At 48.2% G+C, this 23,343-nt stretch overlaps 1 protein-coding gene across 1 annotated transcript; it reads right to left on the reverse strand.

Moving 5' to 3' along the window:
* Window positions 1-7,493: 7,493 nt before the first annotated feature.
* Window positions 7,494-22,972, reverse strand: MTURN (maturin, neural progenitor differentiation regulator homolog). Its single transcript, XM_074575150.1, has 3 exons — window positions 22,760-22,972; window positions 16,759-16,881; window positions 7,494-10,523 (listed from the first exon to the last, which is right to left on the reverse strand). The coding sequence occupies exons 1-3, from the start codon at window positions 22,919-22,921 to the stop codon at window positions 10,413-10,415; spliced, it is 396 nt and encodes a 131-aa protein (XP_074431251.1). The 5' UTR covers window positions 22,922-22,972; the 3' UTR covers window positions 7,494-10,412.
* Window positions 22,973-23,343: the final 371 nt, after the last annotated feature.

Below are 23,343 nucleotides of genomic sequence, written 5' to 3' on the forward strand. Positions count from 1 at the left end.
GTTCCTGGGGCTGGTGGTGCGCGCCTTTGCTGATCTGCTGCTGCGCTGCAATCTATCTTTTACGAGGAACACTGCAGGGGGCCAGTTACTTAATTAGCCGTTCATATGCGCTTGGGAGGGTTCAGGGAGCGCTGATGCAGCCCGGCTAGTGATTGCATTACCGGTTCTGCAGGTAGTGCCCTGCCTCCCTTTTTTGGATGACATGACAAAGAAACTGCACGCTGACAAAGCCTAAAGGAATGCAGGGAGAGCCTTGCTGCGGTTCTTCCAAGAAAGGTGCCTCCTGCTGTCCCGCAGAGCTGGAAAAACACGAACCCATGTGCTGGAACTGGGGGGAAGCAAGGCCTGACACGTAGTTTGAGGGGCTTCAGCAAGCACTTCATCATCCCACTTTACATCCCCAGGTCAGAGCTTGTTGCCTCCATAAAGCTGTCTTGGGCTCAAGCTCAGATATTTCATGGAGCTGAGAAAGGGTCCACGGCCCAGTGCTTTGTAATTTAGGCTTTGCATACATAATTTTGTTGCAGTCTGCTACACTGACTTCAGAAGGCTCAAGAAGGCTCAAAGCCAGGGCTGAATTCATTAAGGTCAGGGCATACACTTTCTGTAGCCAGTGGCACGTGGAGGAAAGACGTGACCGGCGTTGTGGTTGACTACCCTAGGAACTGCATCCAGGAAGTCCATCGATAGCTGGGTGACCCACCAGCAGCCTTGTCATGAGACGTAAGTGGGGCACAAACTCACATGCTGCCACTCCCCATTGCTGCTGCATGACTCACAGGCCGTTCAAAACCTTCCCTGATAAAGGTTTTGGAGAAACAAAAAGAAATACAGCAAACAAGAAGTAACAGAACAATTTTAAAAAAACCAAAACCACAACAAATCTTCAAGAAGAGCCAATATAAAAATTTCCTGACTTCTGTTACTCAAAAGAGACAGAGTGATGGGTTAAAAACTGGCACTGATTTTCTGTGTGAATCACCGCATTTCCAGCACAACATAGTCCTGAACGAAGCATGCAAGTCTTGGTTCTCATCAAATGCCTTTGCTGGAGCTGAGCGTATGGTCCTTAAGGATACGGAGAGAAACGGAGAGCAGGGGAAAGGGCAGCCACAGTCCTGCACACACTGAAAAGAAGAAAAACTGGGGAGGAAGAGGCGTATTTCGATAACTGCGCTCCCAGTTATTTAGCCTGTACCTGCTGCGGGGGAGAGGGTGAGCAGTATGTAGGGTGAATGCAAGTTCACATCCACTTGAGGTAACTAATTTTCTCATTAATGATAAGTGAAATGCATGGCCCTGGATTGCTAGCACAGGTAGGATTCACCACTCGCCATCTCCTCAGCATCCTTTAGCCTACGTCTGTGCCAGTGCTTTGTGCCAAAGCTGTTGTCCCTCTCCTGGGATTGTAGAAAGCTGACTGTACGTGGGGTGGCTGTCTGCCACCAGCTTGTCAGCCTCAAGTCATCTGAATGTGGCACAGCTTGGCTCCCTTACACGGCCACTCCAACCCCAGAAGCTGAGAAGGTCCAGGGAAAACCAGTCCCACCTCCAGTCCCGGGCAGGGGTGACAGTTAAAGCAAGTGAAGCAGGTTGGGATTGCAAGGACCCGAGCATGCAGAGGGGTGACATCTAGCCAGCGGCTGCAGCGTGGCTGAGGCCAGCGGAGCATCGGGGAGGCAGCTCAGGGCTGGGAGCAGACCAGCGCGACCAGCAGCCATGCCACTGCCACACTGAGGAGCAGATGCGTGCACACAAAGCGTGGCTGCAGCAGAGCTTACTCTGATGGGACATTGCTCCTGATGCGGAGCAGTCCAGCCGTGGTCCCAGGAGGTTTGGGTACCACTGGGACCAAGAGGTGTAGGCACCAGCTCCCACTGCCCTACGCAGCTTTGACAACGCCAGTACCCATCTTCAGGCTGCTTCTCACCGCTCCTCCCCACGGTTTTTCTCCACGGCAAGCTTTCAGCTCATCCATCTCCAAAGCGGGACTTTTTGTCCCAGGCGCTGATTCCTTTTTTCCCAGCCTCATCCCTTCTCCGGCAACGACTGAAGTTGCAAGAGAGCAAAAGCAGGGTCTGGCAGGCCAGCAGCAGCAGACTTGCTTTTATCATCCCGGCAATGCTACCATCGGCTCGAGTTGCTTCAAAATTTAGGCTCTGCTGACCTCTAGGGGACTGCTACAAACCCAAAAGCATAAAGGCTTCAAGGCTCATGGGGTGCTACAGCCCTTCATACGCTTTAAGGAACCCCGTGGTGGGTATAACGTAGCTGACACCCACTTCTGGGCCCTTAGCGCTACTAGAGGCTGTAAATATAAACCTGGCTCAAACACTGCCTCTTCCATCGCGCCATTATAGCAGCAATATCTTAAGAAAAGCATACAAGCAAGGTGAGGTTGTTGTGGAGAGATATTACCTGCTATCAGACTGCTCCCCATAATTGCTGCTTTTATTTCAGCGTGGAGAAGTATTTGGGAGCCTGAGAGCTTGTGGCTTTCCCCCCCTTATGTATTGGTTTGTCTAATAAAAGGCATAAAATCTTTGCCTTGGTGTCACAACTACAGCACTACTCGATGAAAAGCGTGGATGCATACACCGAGGCATTGGAAATAAAGTTAAATGTGCTTTTTCATGGCACGTCATCACTCACTAAACAAGTGGTGGAGGCAAGAACCTTGTCACAGAGAAGGAGCATGAAGACAGAAAATCTGATGTGCTCCTTAAAACCGCACATGGAGCTGCTGAGGGGGTTAACTCTACATTTCCCAGCTGAGGATGCTTGAGGACAGCTGTGGTGGAGACCGAAGCATTAGGCAGATGCCTACAGAGGCAACGCCAACTGCACACCTCTAATGGATCTGTTCTCCTTGATTCATAGCCAAAACCTATCATAGCCCTGGAATATCCCCATTTCTTGACTTGGGGAAGGCATGATATAACTCTGGAGAGCTGGAGTGTGGACGGACCCAGACTGGGGCAAAAGCTACATGCACAGTAGCGTGCCCCCAGCTGCAGCCACCACCTTCTGTGGGAGCTCCCCACCGCAGCAAGGCACTATATCTGAGGTCTGTGTTAGCAGAGAGCTGCTATCCAAACTGTTTAAGTTCACTCAGCCTTCTGACATGGGAAGAAGTCCATCTAGCAGACCTCAGCGGGCAGCGGGCTCCAAGTAGCTGAACACATGCTGGGACCATCACCTCTTACACGAGAGCAGCTGTATCTCTAGCCAGAGCCTAATTGTCACAGTGACTTCCACCATACACAAAGGTCTCTCAATAGGTTGTGGGGCTTCTGTTGCCAGGACCAGGCACCAACACGAGGGAGTAAGTCCTGGCAGGCACTCCACCAGCTGCAGGAACAGCTTTAGTGCCAACACTGAGGGCTTGGGATGCACCACAGGGCATCACAGGGCACATTCCTACTCAGCACTCGTGCCCTGGGAAGTGCCAAAAATACAAGGCAAGTGCTAAGTTAAAGCACTTTTCCACGGGCTGGAAGATGTTCTTCAACCCACAGACAGAAGCTCATGACAAAAGGTAATGACTGACAGCGTTCCTTCAGCTAAATCAGAGTGAGAAGATGTCGAAGTGGCAATTAAAAGTGCAGTGTTTAAAGAAAAGAGACAAATGAGTTGAACAGAACAACCAATTTTCATTTTAGAATCGTTACACGTCTCTTAATTAGAACAGATGCCTCCCTAATCTGTGCAAAACAGAAGAGGACCTGGGAGGTCTGAAATACTGGCTTATCGACAAATGTTAACACCAGTTCCCATCTTCTGACAGCAAATCCACCACCTCAGACTGCACTGAACCGAACCACCCGGCAGTTCTGGGTCCTGTCCTGCCAAGCAGGGCTTACTCTGCAGTGCCCAAAGCTCAGATGAAATAATGTTCTCCTTCTTACACCTGCAAACACCATGTTTATCCCACCGTGCTCCGACACTGCTCAGGAAATGCAAGCCTCTCGTTCCCTTTGCCACACGCATTGTAGTTACACTTTAGCCCCTCAAAATCCCCGTTTAGTTGATCTCGGTCACAAAGAAAAGACTCCATCAGTCATCAGAGTTTGGTAAGCTCTTTAATGACAAGCTCATGGTGTAACAACACTGCTGGATTTGACGCCTCGGTGGTAGGAGAGGAAGGAGGGTCGGAAGAAAGGCAGGGGTCCACTGAAGGCTTACACCTTTTAAAGCATTGAACAAAAGGGCAACATCTTTTGGCAACTCATTTCACAGCTCTGTAGCCCCAAAGACAGAGAAGAGAGCTCTTCCAGCCAGAAAAATGGGGGAAAGCACACCGAAGATGGTTTTTGCATGGTGTGGTGCAACATGGTTTCTGCTTGACGTGTTGAGGTCGCATTGGTCCCTGCATTAGTAAAGGAAAACTTGACAACAACAAAAGAAGTTGCATTGACTGAAATCCAGAGCTGACATTTCCACCACCACCCCCGAAGATGAAAGCAGACACCTTTTACATGCAGTGTTACTGCAGATCTTTGCCTACATGAGCAACAGCATGTCGGTACAGAAAGGAAATTTCAAAGTTCAATGTATTTTACATTAAACCAGTGAGCTTTACTGTAGTCAGCAGCAACTAGTTCAAAGAAGGTTTTCTCTGCAGACAAATGAACACCCTTTTTGTTAATCTGTATATTTGTTTATAACCAAGCTCGTACTGACAGTGCAGTGTTACATGGCTCTGTAGAAACTGGGGTGTGCAATAAAGTATATGCACCTTTAGGGATTGCCTTTCTTATGAAAAAAAAAAGCAATCAGAAAAAAGTCAAATGTAGTGCATGTAAATTAAAATTTGGCTCACTGAATGGGTGATCCATAGAATCATAGAATGGTTTGGGTTGGAAGGGACCTTAAAGATCATCTAGTTCCAACCCCCCTGCCATGGGCAGGGACACCTCCCACCAGACCAGGCTGCTCAAAGCCCCATCCAGCCTGGCCTTGGACACTGCCAGGGATGGGGCATCCACAGCTTCTCTGGGCAACCTGTTCCAGTGCCTCACCACCCTCACAGGAAAGAATTTCCTCCTGATATCCAATCTAAATCTACCGTCTTTCAGTTTAAAACCGTTACCCCTTGTCCTATCACTACACTGCCTGCTAAAGAGTCCCTCCCCATCTCCCCTGTAGGCCCCCTTTAGGTACTGGAAGGCCGCTATAAGGTCTCCGCAGATCCTTCTCTCAGATAAAAGAAAGCATTTCCCTCTGCTCAGAAATTTACAGTCAGAGACATCCAGCTAGAGCCCATGAAGGAATCCTTCCCAGTTTCCCATGTCCTGTGGCCAACCTGAAACCAGCCAGCACTGAGAAAGAGACCTGGAGGCTGGGCTGGGCTCCCCAGCAACTGGCAGTCAGAGGGGTCTCATTTTCTGGATGCCCAGCCTGGAAAGCCTCAATGGGTCATGATTTTCAGAGACTGGCTTAGTTAGACATTGCTCCCCATGAAAAGATCTTGGGTTTGGCACCTAAAATGACTGCTCTCTTCTGCATAACCCCGGTCTGTCATGGACCGCTCAGAGGGTGGTCCTCTCACACGAGTCCTCAGAGGGTAACACATCTCCCTTGCCACTTTGTCCCCCTGTGAGAAGGACAGTGTGGCTCCATAAAACACACTGTTCTGAACTGTGTCTCCCACAGATGCCACAAGCTGTAGGAGGCAAGAGGTGTTTCTCTCCCTGTTCCTCTGCTTCCCTTCTTCTGGGAGCAGGAATTTCTGAGAAGAACAGAGTGGTAAGGATGGAAACGAGGGAAGGTTGGACACAGGGTATGGGTGGACACAGGTTAAGGATGGACATGAGGGAAAGACGGACGTGGGCAGAGGTCATGGATGGACACAAGGTAAGGATGGATGAACCGGTAACCTTGCCTCCTGCCACAGCTAAAGCTGTCTGTGAGTAACGTAGCCATGGACTTCAGCCCTGGATCCCAGTGAAAGATCAGGAAACATGCTGAAAGAGGCTGAGAATCTGTCCTGTGTGGCAGCTTTCCAAAGCAATGTCCATAAAGTCATTGCAATCACTTCTGCTGTCACCATCCCATGCCACACCTTCCAGAGAGGGAAAGGGCAGTCACCTACTAAGCAATGCTGTGGCAGAAGCTGTTCCCCGCTGCCCCCAGCCACCATCTCACGCAGCACACCTCGCCAGGGACACAGCGCCAAGGCGCAGCAGCCAGCATGCAGGTCACCGGCGCAGGAAAACTAACTCTGGCTATGTCCATCAAAGTGACATTCTTACAAGCACACAACTTTCAAAGGCACAGCACTACGCCCAGAGGGAAACCACCTGGAAAACAACCCAGACCAGGGCAGGAGGCAGAGCTGGAGAAGTCTGGTAGGGTTCAGGTCAGGGGTGTGATATTGCCCCCATTTTTTTGAGGAAACAGCTTGCCAATTTTTTCGCTCATGAGCAAGTCCTTTTAAGAGATGTTACTGTGCACCTAATAAAGCAGCTTTGTGCTCCCTGACTGCTGCTCCTACCTACTCACATGCTATCATAAATAACAATGTTGGGGAAGAGAGGAGGAGAAGGCTTTTTAGTTTGCCTTTTCTTCATCCCTTCCTCTCTCAACCTGCATTCATCAGCCAGGACACTAACAGAAAAACACAACCGAGCTCAAGGCCCCAGGAATGTTCAGAGCAGCTTTTTTTTGAAACTGCAGTGGTTCAACAAGCAAACCCACGGCAGGCCGGTTTGGGCTGCCTCAGAAATCCCAGCACCTCTCTGCAAGGGGCCTTTCTCACTCTTGCCCCTGCTAACCAAACCATTCGTTACATTTCTGGAATCCCCATGTATTTCCCATCCTCCAAGCAGCACTCCGCTCCCTGCATTCATGCAACTCGTGTTCAGAAACGCCAGTTCTGCAAAAGGCTCTGCTCTGGTATATTTATATTTAGCTAGAGCATGAAATGTCTGTGAGAGAAGTGCGAGGGAGGAGAAGGGAGACTCTTCTCTGTCCTTTCACTAATGCTTTGCTTCGAGGACAGGCGATGACAATGCAGATCTCTTACCACCCACAGATCTAAAAGCACTTTATACACTGGTGGGCAAATAATACGAATGGCCCCTTTTTACAAAAGACTTAAGGTGGGACTGTCAAAGGAGTTACCCTACCCTGCTCCCACTGAAGTTCATGGAGGCCTGGATGCGTAACTGGAGGCCTGCCTTGAATTCCCAGCCGCTGAGATCCACCCGAAGCTCAGGGCAAGGCAATGGCAGAGCTCTGAACCCACGTTTTCTCACCGCGTCCCCAGGCTTGCAAGCATTTATGCATGTGGTTGCGAGTCTTGTTATCTCAGTCTGGCAGCCTAACCACTGGGTCATGCTACCCCTGGTTAATCATTGAATGGCTACTAACCTCACTATGTGGTGGGCGTGAGGGAAAAATAAAATACAAATAAAATATAAAAATACTTTGTAATACAAGTAAACCAGTGCTGCATCTCTTGCATCGTTTGGTAAGTATGGAACAAGTAACACGGTCATACAGAAATGTATTTGGTAAAAGTAAGCAATCATTTTTTTTTTTTTTGATAAAATACATTCTATATTAATGCTCATTCACATTTAATACACAGGTAAAGCAAATTTTCTACGTATAAAATTCCAGTTTATGCTCAGTGCTGCCCGGTCATGCTTCAGTTCAGCAGCAGCAGGGCTCAACACATTCGTCTCCCAGCGAAGTGAGAGGGGACAGGAGCCCTCAGCTCTCTGCAGGACCAAGCCTCCCATGTCCCCTGGAGCGCCCGCCCGGTCCTGCAGGTCCCGTTTCAACAAACTCTTGCCAGCTTCAGCGGGAATTTCGCAGGGGTGAGGGCTGCAGAAGGACCCCCCCAGCTGTCCAGCACTTGCAGTCTTGCTGTGGAAGTCACCCAAATGGCATACGGCATTCCGAAAAAAAAGCGAGACAGTGGATACAGAAAATAATATATCTACATAATTTACAGCGTCAAGTTTGCTTGCAACCATATGAATGCTCAACCGCTCATTAACAATTCCGTCAACCGGCAGGGAAAGGCAGCAGAGCGCAGTTACAGACTACAACCTCCCGTATGCAATTACAAGCGCTGGATCTTACAGTTTTTTCTCATTTCGGGAATTCCTGTCTATCCTGATGCTGCCCAGAGCCCAGTTCTCCGTCGAGCCTCGTGGAGCCAATCCTTCACAGCACTTAGGGCAGTTCAGATTGCGTCCGCACCTCCGCCACGGGCACCTTCTGCTGCGGGTCCTCGGCTACCACCCGTGTCCACCCCTGCACCCTCCCCTCTGCTGTGCCGGCACCCGTCCGTGCAGCCACAGCGCGCCCAACCCCACACAAAACGGGTGCAAGTGGCTCAGCAAACCTGACTTTGTGCCTCCAGCTTGCAAATTACGTCTCGATGCATTACGTTACGGCAGAGGAAAGTCAGCCCCCAAAAGATCTACTTGTGTGAGCCGCAACCCAACGATTGGACGCTAGGAAGAGGATGGTTCTCCTGAAGCAAGGCTGTTTAAGGTTATGGCGTCTGTTTTAGCTGGAGAGGAAAGAAAAACTTAGGGACTTAGAGCAGGGATGGAAACCACTGGTCTTGCACTTTATTTTAGTAAGCAAAAAGCCTATTGCTGCTGTACAGTGTTATACAATGAACTGCCACAGTTCTCACGTCACTAGTCCATAGAAAATGTGCTGCGACTACCATGTTTACGCCTGCATGCCGAAAGAATGTACAAAGTTTCATTAAGCTCTGTTTGTCTTCCCTCCCCCTCCCTTTTTTTTTTATTTTTAATATTCTTAAACTCCGACTTTTACAGTGTTGCAGACACTTCTGTGCATACTCAGGTACCACACACCTTCCAGTTATGGAAGGCCTTTGCCCCAAATTGGAAGAATCAAGTGGTATGCATCTCTCAAGCCATCATCAGAAATGTAAACCACCACAAAAACTTGCTCTCTTAGGTAACCTTTAAAAAAAAAAAGTCTTTAAAAAATCTATTGTAAAGGAGATGTCGCTAACAACAGGGTTTTCAAAATGGTGCGAGGTGTTTCTGGGAGTTGTCCAAGCATTTGCTCTTCGCTCGCTTTTTGGTTTTACAAAGCTAATTCCATAAAAAAGGGCTTTTGAAGCATGTGACCTTCATTTCATGATTTTAAAAAAATTGGAAAAAAAGGAGTAAATTTAGAAACATTTTGCTCAGTTGTGGAAAACAGCTGTGTAACAATAGAATCCCTTTGCTTCTTACATTTTCAGTACAAAAGGCAAGTAAATAAAGAGACCTTGCATCTCCACAGTCTGGCACTCATCCGAGTCACTTAAAACTATGCAAAATAGGTATAAAATACGAGGGGTCTTCTCCTTTATACCAAGACCCCACCAAACCCCTCTGGGGAGCAAGTCCCCAGCTACGTAAAACCTCACTAGTTGTTATATCAGCCAAAGCAGTCGTATTTTAGCTCCCCTCCAATGAGGTGTAAATGCCTGGATTGGTTCAAAGGCCCAGGTAGAGGAACAGGTCCAGCATAATTTTAAGAGCCAGGTGCCGGTTTATACCCTTATGGCTTCAAAGTTAAGCTGCACTTTATTTCACGATGCGGCAAGGTTTGAGGAATAATTTAGCAGTGTATTAAAAACAGCGAAGCTTAAAATTGGTTGTCATGCAGAAGTGGGATAGACAATGGCTACTTTTTAACTGATTTGTACGAATGCAGCATTTGGCTTTGGATCAAATGATGTCAGAGTACCAGGGTTGGTTATAACACGTACTGATGAGATACTAATTATTCCCAGCTATTAATCCAGCACTTGTAAATTCAGGTGTCAGTAAAATGACATTAATACATCTGACACCAATATCCCCTGGATTTCCCTTGATATTTGTTAAGCCTTCGTGTGCACTTCTGCAGTACCGACCACTATTAAACTAGTGTTTTTCGGGAGAAATCTCTCCAAGTTTGGTACTCTGTCAAAAACCGTAGCTGTTGAACTAAAAAGAAAAGCGCAGGTCGCGTTTGCTGTCTGCGCTGGTTTCCTCGGAAAGGTCACCGGTGAGGACTTGGCACTCTCACCACACGCTTCCTACATTCTCGGTACTCTACATTCATGTCAGCGAACGCTACTCTCGAACACAAATCGAAGAGACAAGTCAGCGACAAAACTACTTCTAGACTGATAACGGCAGAATGCTACCAAGACAACTCCATAGAAAACCCATTGAAGCAGGAGCAAAATTCAGGTCACTTCTTAGCAAAGCTCATCACAGATTATTATTATTAATTTTTTTTTTAAAACCGTTTTGTAAAACTTTTCTCCTGGGAGCCAGATATCCCCATGTGATGTGCTAATCCGAACAGGCTAACGTGGGACCACCTGACCCCACCTGGTACCAAAAGCTTCCGAATTTTTTTAGCTTGTCAGAAAATCACTGCTGACTGACACCCATCTGTTGATGATCGGCTTCTGGTTCCTCTTCTTCCACATCTGCGTTATATTCTTCAAATGCATCATCATCGACATCTGGAAGCCCAAGTAACTACAAAAAAGAGAAAATACTGTGTAATAGCGAATTACCCACTTGTGCATCTTCGCTGCAAATCTTCACATACCACCTAGGTGCCACTCCTTGAAAACCTCAAATCCTGCAATAACAGTATTGCATAACAATCTCAACTCTCTTTCTCTCCCTCCTGTGATAGAGAAAGCTTTGAACACGCATCCTCACACCAAATTAAGTGCTCGGAGACTGGAAGATAAATAAAACCAAAGCAAAGCGCTCGCAAAAAAGCTTTGCGTTCTTCCCTGAGGTCATATCATGAATTACTGAGTGTTTAGACTTGGCAGTGGTTTAACTTCAGAAAGAACCATGATAATACTGTAGCAGTAGTTATCTTGGTTTAAGATTGCGCTTGGCAACCCTACAAAAGCCAAAGAAGAAAGCATCCTCATGCAGAACTGGCTAGTATGGAGTAGGCAAGAAGTCCCTAAAAACCTAAAGATCTCACCATGTTAAGTGTTTCTCTCAAATCTTTCACTCCAGCACACCAGACTAAGCCTTGCACGCCGTGTGAAGCCCTCGCAGCGAGAAATACTGCGAATTCAACTGAAAATTGCCCAAGCTCCTTTAAGTTTCTGCTAATTAGATTTGGGCTCGTGAAGAACGGCCAGCCCATCTTCCTTGGACAATGTCTGGATGCCTCCACCTGACGGCTCCGATCACTGCGGCAGCACTCGTTTGCTACAGGCAAAAAGGAGCAAACAGCGATGTTTGAACTTTTCCCCTCTCCAAAAGGTTGCCAAGCCAACAGAAGTCAGGAAGACAGATAAACCAAATAACAGTCAAAATAGCGCATCTGTTGTGGAAATCTCATATTAGAATCCTACACTAGCAGCTATTAATATCCACAAAGGAAAAAAATCACACGCTAGGCATTACTGGGAATACCGTGTATTTAGCTTGCCAGGGCTGGAAGAGCAGCACAGATGCCTGCAACACCCTGTACGGAGGGTGACGCAGCTGTTAGCTCTCAAAAGAGGCAAAACCCAGAAAAATCAGGAGGAGAGTGACACTCACTAGGTGGTAGCACGAAGATGAGAAGGCTGTGACGAGGCAGATTTTTAAGGACCTAAACTAATTCAGTCTGTGATCAACATTCAAAATTATTCAGAGATTACAAAGACAATGCACAGAATTAGTCTCTGGGTCCTATAAAGCTTATATTCCTCACTGCCACCGGGAGAAAACCAGCTTTTTAGTTGCAGGATTTCTTCAGCAGGGAAATGAAAGGAGAATTTGCTGACTAAACCCCCTCCTTCGCATTTTAAAAATACTTACAGAGAGACCCCAAGCTCAAAACATTCTTGTTTTCTGAGAACAAAGAATAAATACTCCAATGCGTACATATTTTTCAAATCAAATGCTTAACTGAACGTGAAACTACTTGGTTCATTTTCAGGATGCGGGGGTTTTGTTTCATGTTGAAGCTAAAATTAAAATACTCAGTTTTTAAAATGCAAAAGCAAGGCCTCTAGACGTTCTTTTCCAACAGTATTATTTTTGCTAAACTGACTCAATGTATTCAAGTTAAATGTGAGCGTTGTACCGCTCTGCTTATATCACTTGGCAGAAAGACCTTTGATCACGTTTTTTTGGACCAGCTCTGGTTATAATTCCTCCTTGATTTGCAGGGAAATGAGCCACGAGTCTTCATTTCACAGGATACTGTAAGCCTCTCCCATGCAAAATTAGCACAGAAAACACAACAGACACTGAAGACACGCGTGATCCCGAAGGATGGGGAGCACGTCCTGCTTTTCACACATCCATTCTCCCTTCGCCCTTGGGAATCCCAGCTCTCCTCTCCCTTGCGCAGTATCAATTAAAGAGTGATGCCGCTGAAGTTATCAGTTTTACGGAGCATAGGAAGGATGGGGATGGGGTGGGATGGGATGGGATGGGATGGGATGGGATGGGATGGGATGGGATGGGATGGGATGGGATGTTCCTCCAAGAGAGAAGCAGTTTTGTTATGGACACTTTAGGATCTTCCAAGGCAGCGAGGACCTCAACTATGCAGGTCCTGCTTTTAGGGGTCACATCTCATCACTTCCCAGAGGGCTACGGTCCCTCACCGTCATTAACCCCTTACTGCTTTCTGGACTGCAGTGACAAATCAGTCCACACCTTGACCCCAAGGAGGGAGGACCGGGTACAAAGTGCACGGTGCGCTACAAACATTGGGTCAAAGAAGAAGGACGGTGCTTTGGAGAGGAGAGATAAGGACAAAATAAGACGATGAAGGTGGCGTTAAGTTGACCCTAGACCGACTCCCACTTTGTCTTCTTTTAAACACACTAGTTTCTGCTTCTAGTCCCTATCTACTTCGTATATTAAAGTACCAGCTATGTGGCAGACTTGAAAGGACTTTAATAGCAAAAACAAGGAGGAAAGAGGTAAAACAGGAAAGCAGAGTAGAAAGTGAGAGCTGATCCACCAGCCAAACAGCCAAGGGGAACAAAACTGGTGGGCACGTGGGGAGGAGGAGGACAGGAGGGTGGTGAAGAAGGAGGGAGGACAACAACCAGCAGCGGCATCGCCTCAACTACATCTATTTATTATGGCTGGCCAAACTACCCACCTGGAGGTAAACTGGGACATGTATGAATTCAATGAATATGGGATAAATGGCTTTTACACTGCAGACTCCCCAGTTCAGCTGTTGGCTTTTTAGGATCAATGTGGGAGCCCTGGAATTTGCTGCTGAATTGTACGACTTGTGTTTTAGTTCTCTGCAAACTCTGACAGCTAGTGTGATGTCCCTCAGGCAATTTTTATTTTTTTATTTGCCTTTCTTTCTTAACTCTTTCAAAGTTAAGCCCTGGTTTTATACAAATAACCTAGCAGGTTTTAAGTCACGAAAGCAGAGTGGCATTGCCCCCTACCAAAAGCTGGCATACAAGCACACTGAAAAATAAACCAAGTGCAAGACGTAGCTTTAGCAGTCCACTTGATGCTACACTGGAGATAATGCGGTTCTGTCGAGTCCCGCTGTGAGGGACACCAGCACGGACACCTCTGGCACCAGAAAGACAAGGGTGTCGGAGGAGCTGGGGTGCTCTGGGGTAAATAGTGGCATTTGAGCCCAGTGCTATTGACATCAGTTCATGTACCTGTGTGATGTCTCGTACTTTTGGATGCTCCCTGAGTAAGTGGATAATAAGGCAAATCACAGAGTTTTGTGGAGATTGTGCCAGGAGGGCAGTAATGGGCAGAGACAACAATGCCCCCCAACACCTCCATGAAAGAAACAGCTTGACCTTGTCTACAGCAGGATTCAGAGGCGCAGTTTAGCTGTTGCAGGTTAACCAACACTTTTAAAGAGCCCCATCTAAATAAATATCCTGCCCTGGCACTGTGTTTGCGCCCATAAAACATAAGAGAGAGATGCGTGAGAGCAGTGATGGCTGGTGAGGAGCCCCCAGACCACCCTCATTGCCTCCTGTGCCCAAGGAAGAGCAGCGAGCGGAGGGAAATCTCTGTCTCTCACTGAGAAGGATGCTAATTGCTGGGCATCCCTGCCCTCACCGCCTCTGAAATATTGGGCAGCTTGAGCAGCCAGTCCCTTCCCATGCCGCAGCCCCAGGGTAAGCCTGCGGAGACACAGCTGGGCTGTTATCACAAATGTGTGGATCAAGGATGTGAGCTACTGCGCAAAAATTGGTCTGGGAGCCTTCAGTTAAGGGAGGGCAGGTGCTCGTGCTGTGCACAAGGGCATGGAGAGCTGCAGATGCACCACCGTTGTCTCCTCCTAAACATTTCCCTTCAAAGGACCCCAATAAGGACTTTCAAAACTGTCTAATAATCTCCGATGTCCGGCTGGAAACACTGAAATGAAAAAGACTTTCAGATCAGAAGGTGCTTACCAAGCACACGCTAAAAACCAACTCAGTATCTCAGACCGAGTAGCCAGGACCAACAGACACTTCAGAAGAGCCCGGTATGACCTTCAGCACCAGTTTTTCCTAAACTGCCGTTTTCCAAACTGAAATTTGCCAGACCGGTCTCCGACAGCCGACTTGGTTGGGATAGCGGAGAAGCAATGCCCTGCAAATGCACGGTTACCTCCACGCTCACAGCAAGGTGGTTTCATTAGCAAAAGAGGTCCAGCAGAAAACAGATGGGGAACAGTGCAAAGTAATGCCAAGGAAATAACTTCCCCATACTGACGAAAAGTGGCTTTGTTCTGGCAAAGGCCTGAGGGTGTAAAATAACTGTTTCCATACATCTATTGTAACACCCTCCACTTTTAAAAATCTATCCTACCACGCATGTGCTATTTTTAATAATCACTATAAGGGGAAAACGTCAACACATTCCCTATTAGACTTGTCTACACACAGCCATCCCTCAAACGATAAACTCAGTTTTGTTACATTGATGCAAATCTCTCAACACTAGGTCAAAGGAGAATCTGAGAAACTTAAATCTTTGTGGTATATCCAAGAGAAAATGAAGAGGTACTTGAATACCGTCTGCAAGAGGCCTCTGATAATCGAGGACGCCGTTCTTCAGCAGACAAAAGCATAATGAAATTCAACAGCTAGGAAGCAAAAGCTAGAAAAATGCAGATTGTAAATAAGAGTTCTTCACGGGAGCGTAACTAATGATGATGAGAAGAAAAAATGCCCGGTAGTGTTGTATCCTTTTAGTCACCTGAAGACTTTACATCAAGACTGGGTGTCTTTTAGAAAAGACACGCTCCAGCTCAACCACGATTTATGTGCTCAGTGGTAGGAATCACGGGGTGATACGTGATGTATTAACGAAGGGCCCAGACCAAATGAGTACAATGGTTCCCCTTGCTTTGAACCTTTTTATTCTGAGGAGTAGTGCAATTTGGTTTAACTGAAGCCAGTTTCTCGGCAACTTAAGCTATGCTGAAATAAATGTGGTTTAAATGAAATAAGCGATCTCTACCAATTTAATTAAGTCTTTTTGAAGTCCTCTTTAGTTAAGCCAATGGAAGTTTTTTCTCAAAGACACAGCTTTTCTGAGCGGGAGAAAACAGCTATGAAGATCCAAGAGCCGAATATTCTTCTGGGAAACATATTTATATTTTTGTACGTTTTCACAATTACAAGCAGCTGTACCGACGGATCAGATTTCCAGTCCTTTCTAAGAAAAGTGTGCATCTGTTCTATTTATTTCCAGTCTCTCAAAGAATTCTTTAAAACGATGCTCTTTCATGTCGACCAGCTGCGGCGGTCCGCGGCAAGGCAACGCAAGGGTGTAACACAGGGAGGGCTGGTGTTTTCATATGGGAGCTCCAAGCCCTCCCTTTCGCTCTAAATACTTGGGATACATTTTCAGTCTTCTCCACTAGTTGGCCAGAAAAACAGAGGAGGGAAAGCCACCTATATTTTCAGTTGAGTATAAAAACGTCCATCGGTCAGCTTTCCCACGGACACCATGGTTCTGGCAACGAACCTCCACTCTGCTTTGCACCAGCCCCTTACCCAACCCCAGGCACTCAAAAGGAGAGGCTGTGCAAAGGGATTTGGCAAAAATGAAGGACAACGGCCAGCCTAAGTCACCTCCCCCTGACGCAACCCAGGCTTTGACCCAAATCTTAGTGTTAAACAAGGACAGAGAAAGCTGAGTAGCAGCAAAACAGAAAAATACGAGCCTCCTCCCCACAAAACCAAGCTTCTGCTCCAACCTCTTCTCAAGCAGTGACCAAACTGGCATTTGAAAATACCAAGTGGCAACCACCCTAGCAGCAAAAGCTGGACCACTTGGGGAAGAAAAATGCCAACCCTAAAATAAAACAAACCACTCTTCTCCAGCTTCCCAGAGGTTTACTCTCGCTCCTCGGATCCCTGCAAAACTACCCAGTTTCGGTGCCAGGAAATAACTCTGCCACAGAGTCCCGCAGCGCTGACTCGCATCCCGTTCCTCGGAGTCAGCGCTGCATCAGCAGGACGGGAGCCCCCGCGCAGCTGGGGAGCCGCTGCCGCCGGCTGCCGCACCAGTTGGCCTCCCACCCTGCCCGGGAATCTCATCCTCTCGAACCCAGGGCTGGAAATAAAAAGGCAGCTGGCTTCCAAGAAACAATTTCCAACCGCCTGATAGCAGCTTATGTGCGAACACCAGGCAGCTGACTGGAGATGTAAGTCCCCGTGGAAGAAAAACCACCTTGCTCCACCCAGCGCTATCCTATTAAACGTCCCAGGTAACTGTCAATGTTTGGAAGTAAAAAAGAGGCACTTACGGGTCTGAAGGATTTGAAGACTTTTTCCAATATTTCATGGAGTGTCTTTTTCCCACAGGAGGAGATGTAATCCTGCGCGAGCTGCAGGAAAGGCAAGCAGTCCTCACTTTCGCTCCACACGTGCTGAAAGCCAACAGCGACACAAGAAAGAAAAGGCATTAACAGGAATTCACGCTGGCCTTTCCGCGTGATTTTATAAGGTGACGTGTTGTAAACATCTGCCAAAGTATGCTGGGCCTCCTGCAGTTCAGGCCTGCAGTGGGGACAGGCACTGCAGGCTGTTTCAGAAGCCACGCTTCCGAGAAGGAGCCTTGATTTTATTAACAGGACGCATGAGAAAGCAGGGAAATCGATCCAGAAGAGACAAGGCCTCATGACGGCACCAGCAATGAAGGGTAGCACCCCTCGCACACGTACATTTTATGAGTAAAGGTGTTTTCATTTGACATCAGCCCTGCTCAGACCTGGGTTTTCTCTTCTGCATCATCCACTGCAATGAAGCCCCTCAGGAAGAGCTAAACCATCTCTTTGTCTTCTTGGCGTTAGTGCAAGCGTGATGCGACCCAGGAGGTGGAACTTGATGTGTAATTCTCTTGACAATGCAGACGAAAAGATGGAAAATATGCCTGCAGGTTAGACGCAGAGCCAAGGAGAGACACTTGGGCACTCACAACATCCTGACACTCCATGCCTCCCTCCCTGTTTTGAGGATTACTCCTCCTAGACCCAAATCATGTCTTCCCAGGCAGGCACGTTTAAACCCATTTGGGATATTCCTCTCTTGCTTCGGAGACGCTGGTTCCCCAGCCAGGCTCTGTGAAGCCTCTCCCAAAACTGATACTTATTCTGCTGCTACGAGGTTGTTAAAGATGGAGCTGGTGCGCGATGGTGGGAGCGCTCAGGCACCACTTCTGGCACACAAGGGCAGCACCAGCTAATGCATACGTTTACAGACCTTTCTTTTTGAAGACTGTGCACAGGACCGTCTCCGTCAGTCTGCTACGCAGAGAAGCGTAACACTGCCAAATTGTTTCGAGACTCCTATACCTCTATTTGTGCACAGCAGCTCTTTTCCCCAAAGCGCCATGCAGCTTTTTACTGGGCTATAAACAGTCGGTTATGCTTAAACGAGGGAAGAGGAGGGTCTCTCTGAAGCTTAACTAACGTTCAGGGAAAGAGTGAGGAAGGCAGATGTTTCAATCCCTAACATAAGGCTTGCACGTCGCCTTCCTACTCAGTGGTGAATACCTGCCAGGGATGCAGTTTTACACTTACGGAAAGAAAACACTACTTAACATCACCCAAGTCGCACCTTTAAGACTAAAACAGTAACTCCCTTGCTTTGAACCTCACTTGACCTACATTTGCTTTGCTGCGTGTTGCATCTTACAAGCATAAACATAGTGAAATGTTTTGTTATGAAAAGAGCCCTGCCTTACTGAGTAGGTTCTGCTCTTTCCATATAACCAGAGTCATCTCTTAACCAGTCTGGCAATAAAAATAAGTTCTTTACAGTCTTGCCAACTCTCAAAGGCGCATACCACAAGTCTCATGATACTTCATGCCATCTTAGAGTCATGGGCCTTGTAGCCCTATAAATATACAACCAAATCTCAGCTTCTGTATATTAAATAAAAATAAATAAATGTCTGCACTTTGTGTTTTCTATGGCCTAAAAAGGCAGAAGGTACATGAAGTAAACTCAAATGAACCCTCTGTAAAAAATCAAACGAACGCTTTCAAATCACAACGTTTTAAGAACAGCCTCAAGATTTTGGAGGCCTGGCCCACGATTTCTTAATACTTGTAGTTAGCAATAACCGTTTAGTAACTTATAATCTTTGCGTCAAGCGTAAGAGCTGGATGTTGCAGCTGGGCAATTCACGGCTCGTGCTAAACCTGTTGTAATTGTTTATGTGTATAAAACAATTATGACTGCTAACATCCTGATTCTTGTTTAAATTGTGGCTTCTTTTGACCAGCAGAGCTATACACAGGAGCTTCCACATAAATGAAAATCAGGCCCTGCCCTTTTATAAATAATAGCTAGTTCGTTCCCCAGGGAAAGTTAACCCCATCTTGATTGCGCTTTTACAATCTCTTTTCAAGATGCACCACGTTTTAGGCTCCAGTGTGAATTTGTCAGCAGTAGCGCAAAATAAAATGATCGAGCACACGGGGAAGACCTAAGCAAGGAACTTGATCATTGAGCCTTTGAAGAGACTTTTTTTTCATAGCATCGTAAGGCAATAAGCAAGGAAGATTTCCAACAATTTCAACATCTGCAGAAGATTTAAAACTTTGGCTGTAGGAACAAATGCACTATGAAAGATCTCACGTGCCATTAGTGCATGCATCCCATTCAGAAATGGCTTGATTTCATCTTTCCCCCCCAAGAAAAATCCTTAACCGTAATAAAGACCAGGGTTATAACACTTATACATTCAACTGCATCTCCAGTTCTCTGTGGAGGTTCAGCTCTGCACCAAGGCAGTGCAGGAACTGAGTCTCACCACTGACTCACACATCTCCAGAGGAACCTGCAAAAGGAATTTTGGCCTCTCACAATAAAAACAAATGCAATTTGAGGATTTGGCTCTTGCTTAGAAAGTTAGGGCAGTCAGTGAGGCTGCACATACAGAGATGCTTTTCCTGGAAAAATCCCTGATGCCCGAGAACCAATTTGCAGCAGGAGAAGTGGGCTGCTGGCAAACCAGTGGACCATAGTGCTCAGCCATGGCTGCGCAATGAAAAATATTAACCTCATCATCTGAGTATGTGCTTTCCAAGCTTGCCCAGTTTTGCTCACGGCTGCTTTGTGTCACTACAAAAGCACCCAGCCGCTCATTTCCACCTCAGCTGACCTAGGATCATGGTTGAATTATTTAGTTCAGCATCTACACACAGCACAGAGCTGAAGCAATTCAGAGGGGCTTGCTTTCCCTCACGCCTTTAGATGATCCAGTGTCGCTGGATGACAGGGTCACTTGCTGGACCACCTTCTCCTAACCAGCCCACCTGTTGGGCATGGCAGCAAAACCTTTTATTTGTGGGGATAATCCCACTTGCAGACAATACTCAGACTCACTGACTCTGCCCTAAAATATTTTACAGGAAATCTTGCATCAAGGTGGCACCACATTTTTATTTGCTTTATCGGTTACCTTGAACACCAGCAATAACGCTGTGACAAAACAAATGACAGACTGTAAGGAATAGCATCGCAACCCTCACCCTCGTTGGTTGTGGCTACACAAGTCCAATTAATTTTCTGAGAACACCACGTGCCTCAGGAGCTGAATTATATGTAGTTCAGCAACCTAAAATGCTGATTCAAAGAGTCTGTGTCCAGGTGGTACTGAAAATGCCAAGCAGCATCTAGATGGGTCTTCTGCACCCCTAGCGTGTTAAGAACCTAGCCCAAAGATACCTTTTCAGGAAATTAAAATTATATGATTGTTGTGGTCTGGAATCTGATTTTATACAAAATTCAGAGTTACTCTCCCCCAGACCGCATCTTGGCAACCTTTCCATGTTTTTTTTTCCTCTTCCCTTTTAAGTTCATCATGTTCATCACTTCCTTCTTACAAGTGGACTTTTCTGGCACTTTCTACATAGCTTTTTAAGTCACATTATTATGAAATTAAGATCTAAAGAAAGAGAACAAGAACACCAGGCACCGGATGCTTATTCAATGCGAGGCTCCTTTATGAGAGTCACAGTGTGCAAAAAGGCTGTAATTCTGTGAATGCTGTTTATATTTACTCACTTTCACACTCCCATCATGTTACGGAGCCATGCAACAAGCCTCAAGTGCAAATGAGAATCAGGCCCCTGGCTTGTATTAAGTCTCCTTAAAAAAAACTTTAGCCTGTAATTACACATAGAAAGGAAACTTATCTTCTGGAACATAAAAAAAAAGAAAATGACTGAAAAAACCAAGATAGCCAAGCTGGGAGTAGAAATGAAGCCCCACAGCGCACTAGGAGCAGAAAACATGATGCTGGTGTATCAGCTCATTAGTAGCTCTTAATCGCATTAAAGAGACACCCTCAACAGGAAAAGAATTAAGAATGACACCTATCTGCCTGTCTTAAAAGTATTATTACTACAAAAAGTGCCTCAAGTAATTATCCCCCCAAAAAAGACAGAAGAAAACACTGCCTCTAGTTTTCCACTGTTTACGTTCTGCATTCGACAGCAGTCAGCCCTTTTGCTCAGTTTTACTACTGGCGGCTTTGGGTGGGGAGTCCTTCCCACAGCAACCCTGGAATGAAAATATTTGCCAAAAAAAAAAAGAAGGGGAAAATGTGGTTGCAAACCTACAAAAATTGGCCACTGATGGATGCATGGGAATAGGGTCTGAAACTGCTTAAGCTTTCTTTTCTTGAAGGTGACTAGATTTTGTTTTGAGAGAGTTTGTTCAATTATTGAGCAGCATATAAGGAAACGACACATGTCTAAAAAAAGTAATGAGCTTTCTTTGCAATTTCCGATATCGTTAGCATCCAATAACAACTTTAACTGAGTCCTGAAATTGGATTCATACATATCCCTGCTTAACAGTCCAGCAGGCATGGCCCTTTCTGGGCACGGGCATCTCTAGAAGGGAGTGAGCACCGGGGTTTGGCACGCTGTTAAGGAAGACACGCTGGGGAGATGGGTGTGCAGGGCTAGTCCCACCACGGACCAGGAGAGTCCACACCCAGAGATGCTCCACTCCCACAGTTGGGATTGCGGGAGGTCTCCCGTATCCCTGGACAGACGCGCAACTAAACTCCAGATAACTTCTTCCATAATTCAGCACGACCATCTGCCCGGCACGATAAATAAATGTCCTGCTTGCTGAGATTTGTGGTCTTGGAGAAGTCACTTCAGTGCCCTTGTTTCCACGAACCCATCTGTCACGTGGGTTCGTTCTGCACTTACCTGTTGGAAAGGGAATTAAGGAACGTTTGTCAAGCAGGTTGAGGGATGAAAGTCGCTCCGGGAAGGGAAGGACCAACAACATTCCTACAACAATAGTCTGTGCTAGGAGCTATTTTTTTTTTTAAATAAAATAAAATTCTTTCATTTTTTTCTTTCCAGTGATTAACTGGAGCTTTGCCGGTTACAAACCTCGTGGCGAGGTGCTGCTTTTTGGTAGCTCTTTTTGCACTTCTGCTCACCACCGGGAGGGGTGGGGGGGTGTGTGTGGGGGGGGAGGGGAACAACCCCCCCATCCCATCCCGAAGCCAGGGGTTGTTTTGCCGGTGCCATTTCTGCACAAACTTGTCGCTGAACTCCGCGAGGGGCGGGGAGGGGACGCGGCGGCGACAAGCCGGCACCTGCCCGGGGGGTCCCCCAGCCCCGGCGGGACCGGGAGCGCGGCGGGAGGGGGCGGAAGGGGGGTGGCGCGGCCCTTCTGTCATCCTGACTCCATTTTATTCCTGCCCATTCTCCATTTGCCGTGACAGCCCTGCCAGCCCGCCCGTCCCTCCGCCGTGCCCCGGCCCCGGTACCCCGGGAGGATGGAGGGGGGCGGCGGGGGAAGCAGCAGCTGCAGCCCCCGCGGGGTGCAGGACGAGCCGGGCGGGAGGAGGGGGGGCTCGCACCCCTCCTCCTTTCTCACCCCCCCCCCCCAGAGCCCGCAGCCTCCCCGGGCCGGGGTGATAGGGGATGCCGAGGGATGGGGGGGGTCCCTGCCCGCAGCCCTGCCCGCGGGGCCGCCCCGCACCGGCAGCGGACTCCATTTTGCGGATTGTGGTGCGCGCTGGGGAAGATCCCCCCGCCCGGTCCCCCCCCGCCCTCCATCCCCGCATCCCTCGGGGGCACGGCCCCGTCCTCCTCCCCACCCCCAGCCGGCGCTCCCCCTCGGGCGCTCCCCCAGCGGAGGGGTGTGTGGGGGGGTGGGTGTCCCAAAGCGATACAGGGGCTGCCCGCCCCTCCGTGCACACGCACCGATACCCACGCACGCCCCCCCCTCCTCGCCCTCCCCTGGTCCCCTTCCCGGGTCACTCACGAAATTGTCGCCGCAGGCGGCCTCCGGGCAGAGGACGTAGAAGGAGACGCCGGGCTCGGCGTAGAAGTCCATGCGCCGCTCCGTCTCCTCGGCGGCGATGAGCTGGAAGGGGGTACGGGCGCACCACCGCTCCGCCGCCTCCGCCAGCGCCTCGAAAGCCATCCCCAGCCCCAGCCCCGCCGCCGCCGCCGCCGCCGCCGCGATCCCCGCCCGCCCGCCCGCACCGCCCCCCGCCCGCCCCCCGAGCGCCGCCCTCCCCCCCCCATCACCCCCCCTCCCCTGAGTGGGGGGGTGGGGGGGGGCGGGAAAGGGGCGTCGAGGCTCGGCCGCCCCTTCCACCCCCCCCGGCCCGGGAGGGGGGATTTGCTGCAAGACAAATTAATTGAGTCGACTTGGCCTGGCAGCTTGTGGGGGGGAAGGAAGCCCACCCGTGGGAGACGTTGTGGGCACGGCGGTGCTTCCCGTCTCCCTTTCTCGCTTTCGTAGATGCGATCCCGAATTCCGCCTTGTACCACAAAGAAAGTCCGCCCAGCAATACCCTTTTATGCTAAACAAATCCACCGAGTTCTGCGGAAGCCACCCAA

This window comes from Larus michahellis, chromosome 2, assembly GCF_964199755.1.
Source record: "Larus michahellis chromosome 2, bLarMic1.1, whole genome shotgun sequence".
In the NCBI taxonomy this organism is placed as follows: Eukaryota; Metazoa; Chordata; class Aves; order Charadriiformes; family Laridae; genus Larus; species Larus michahellis.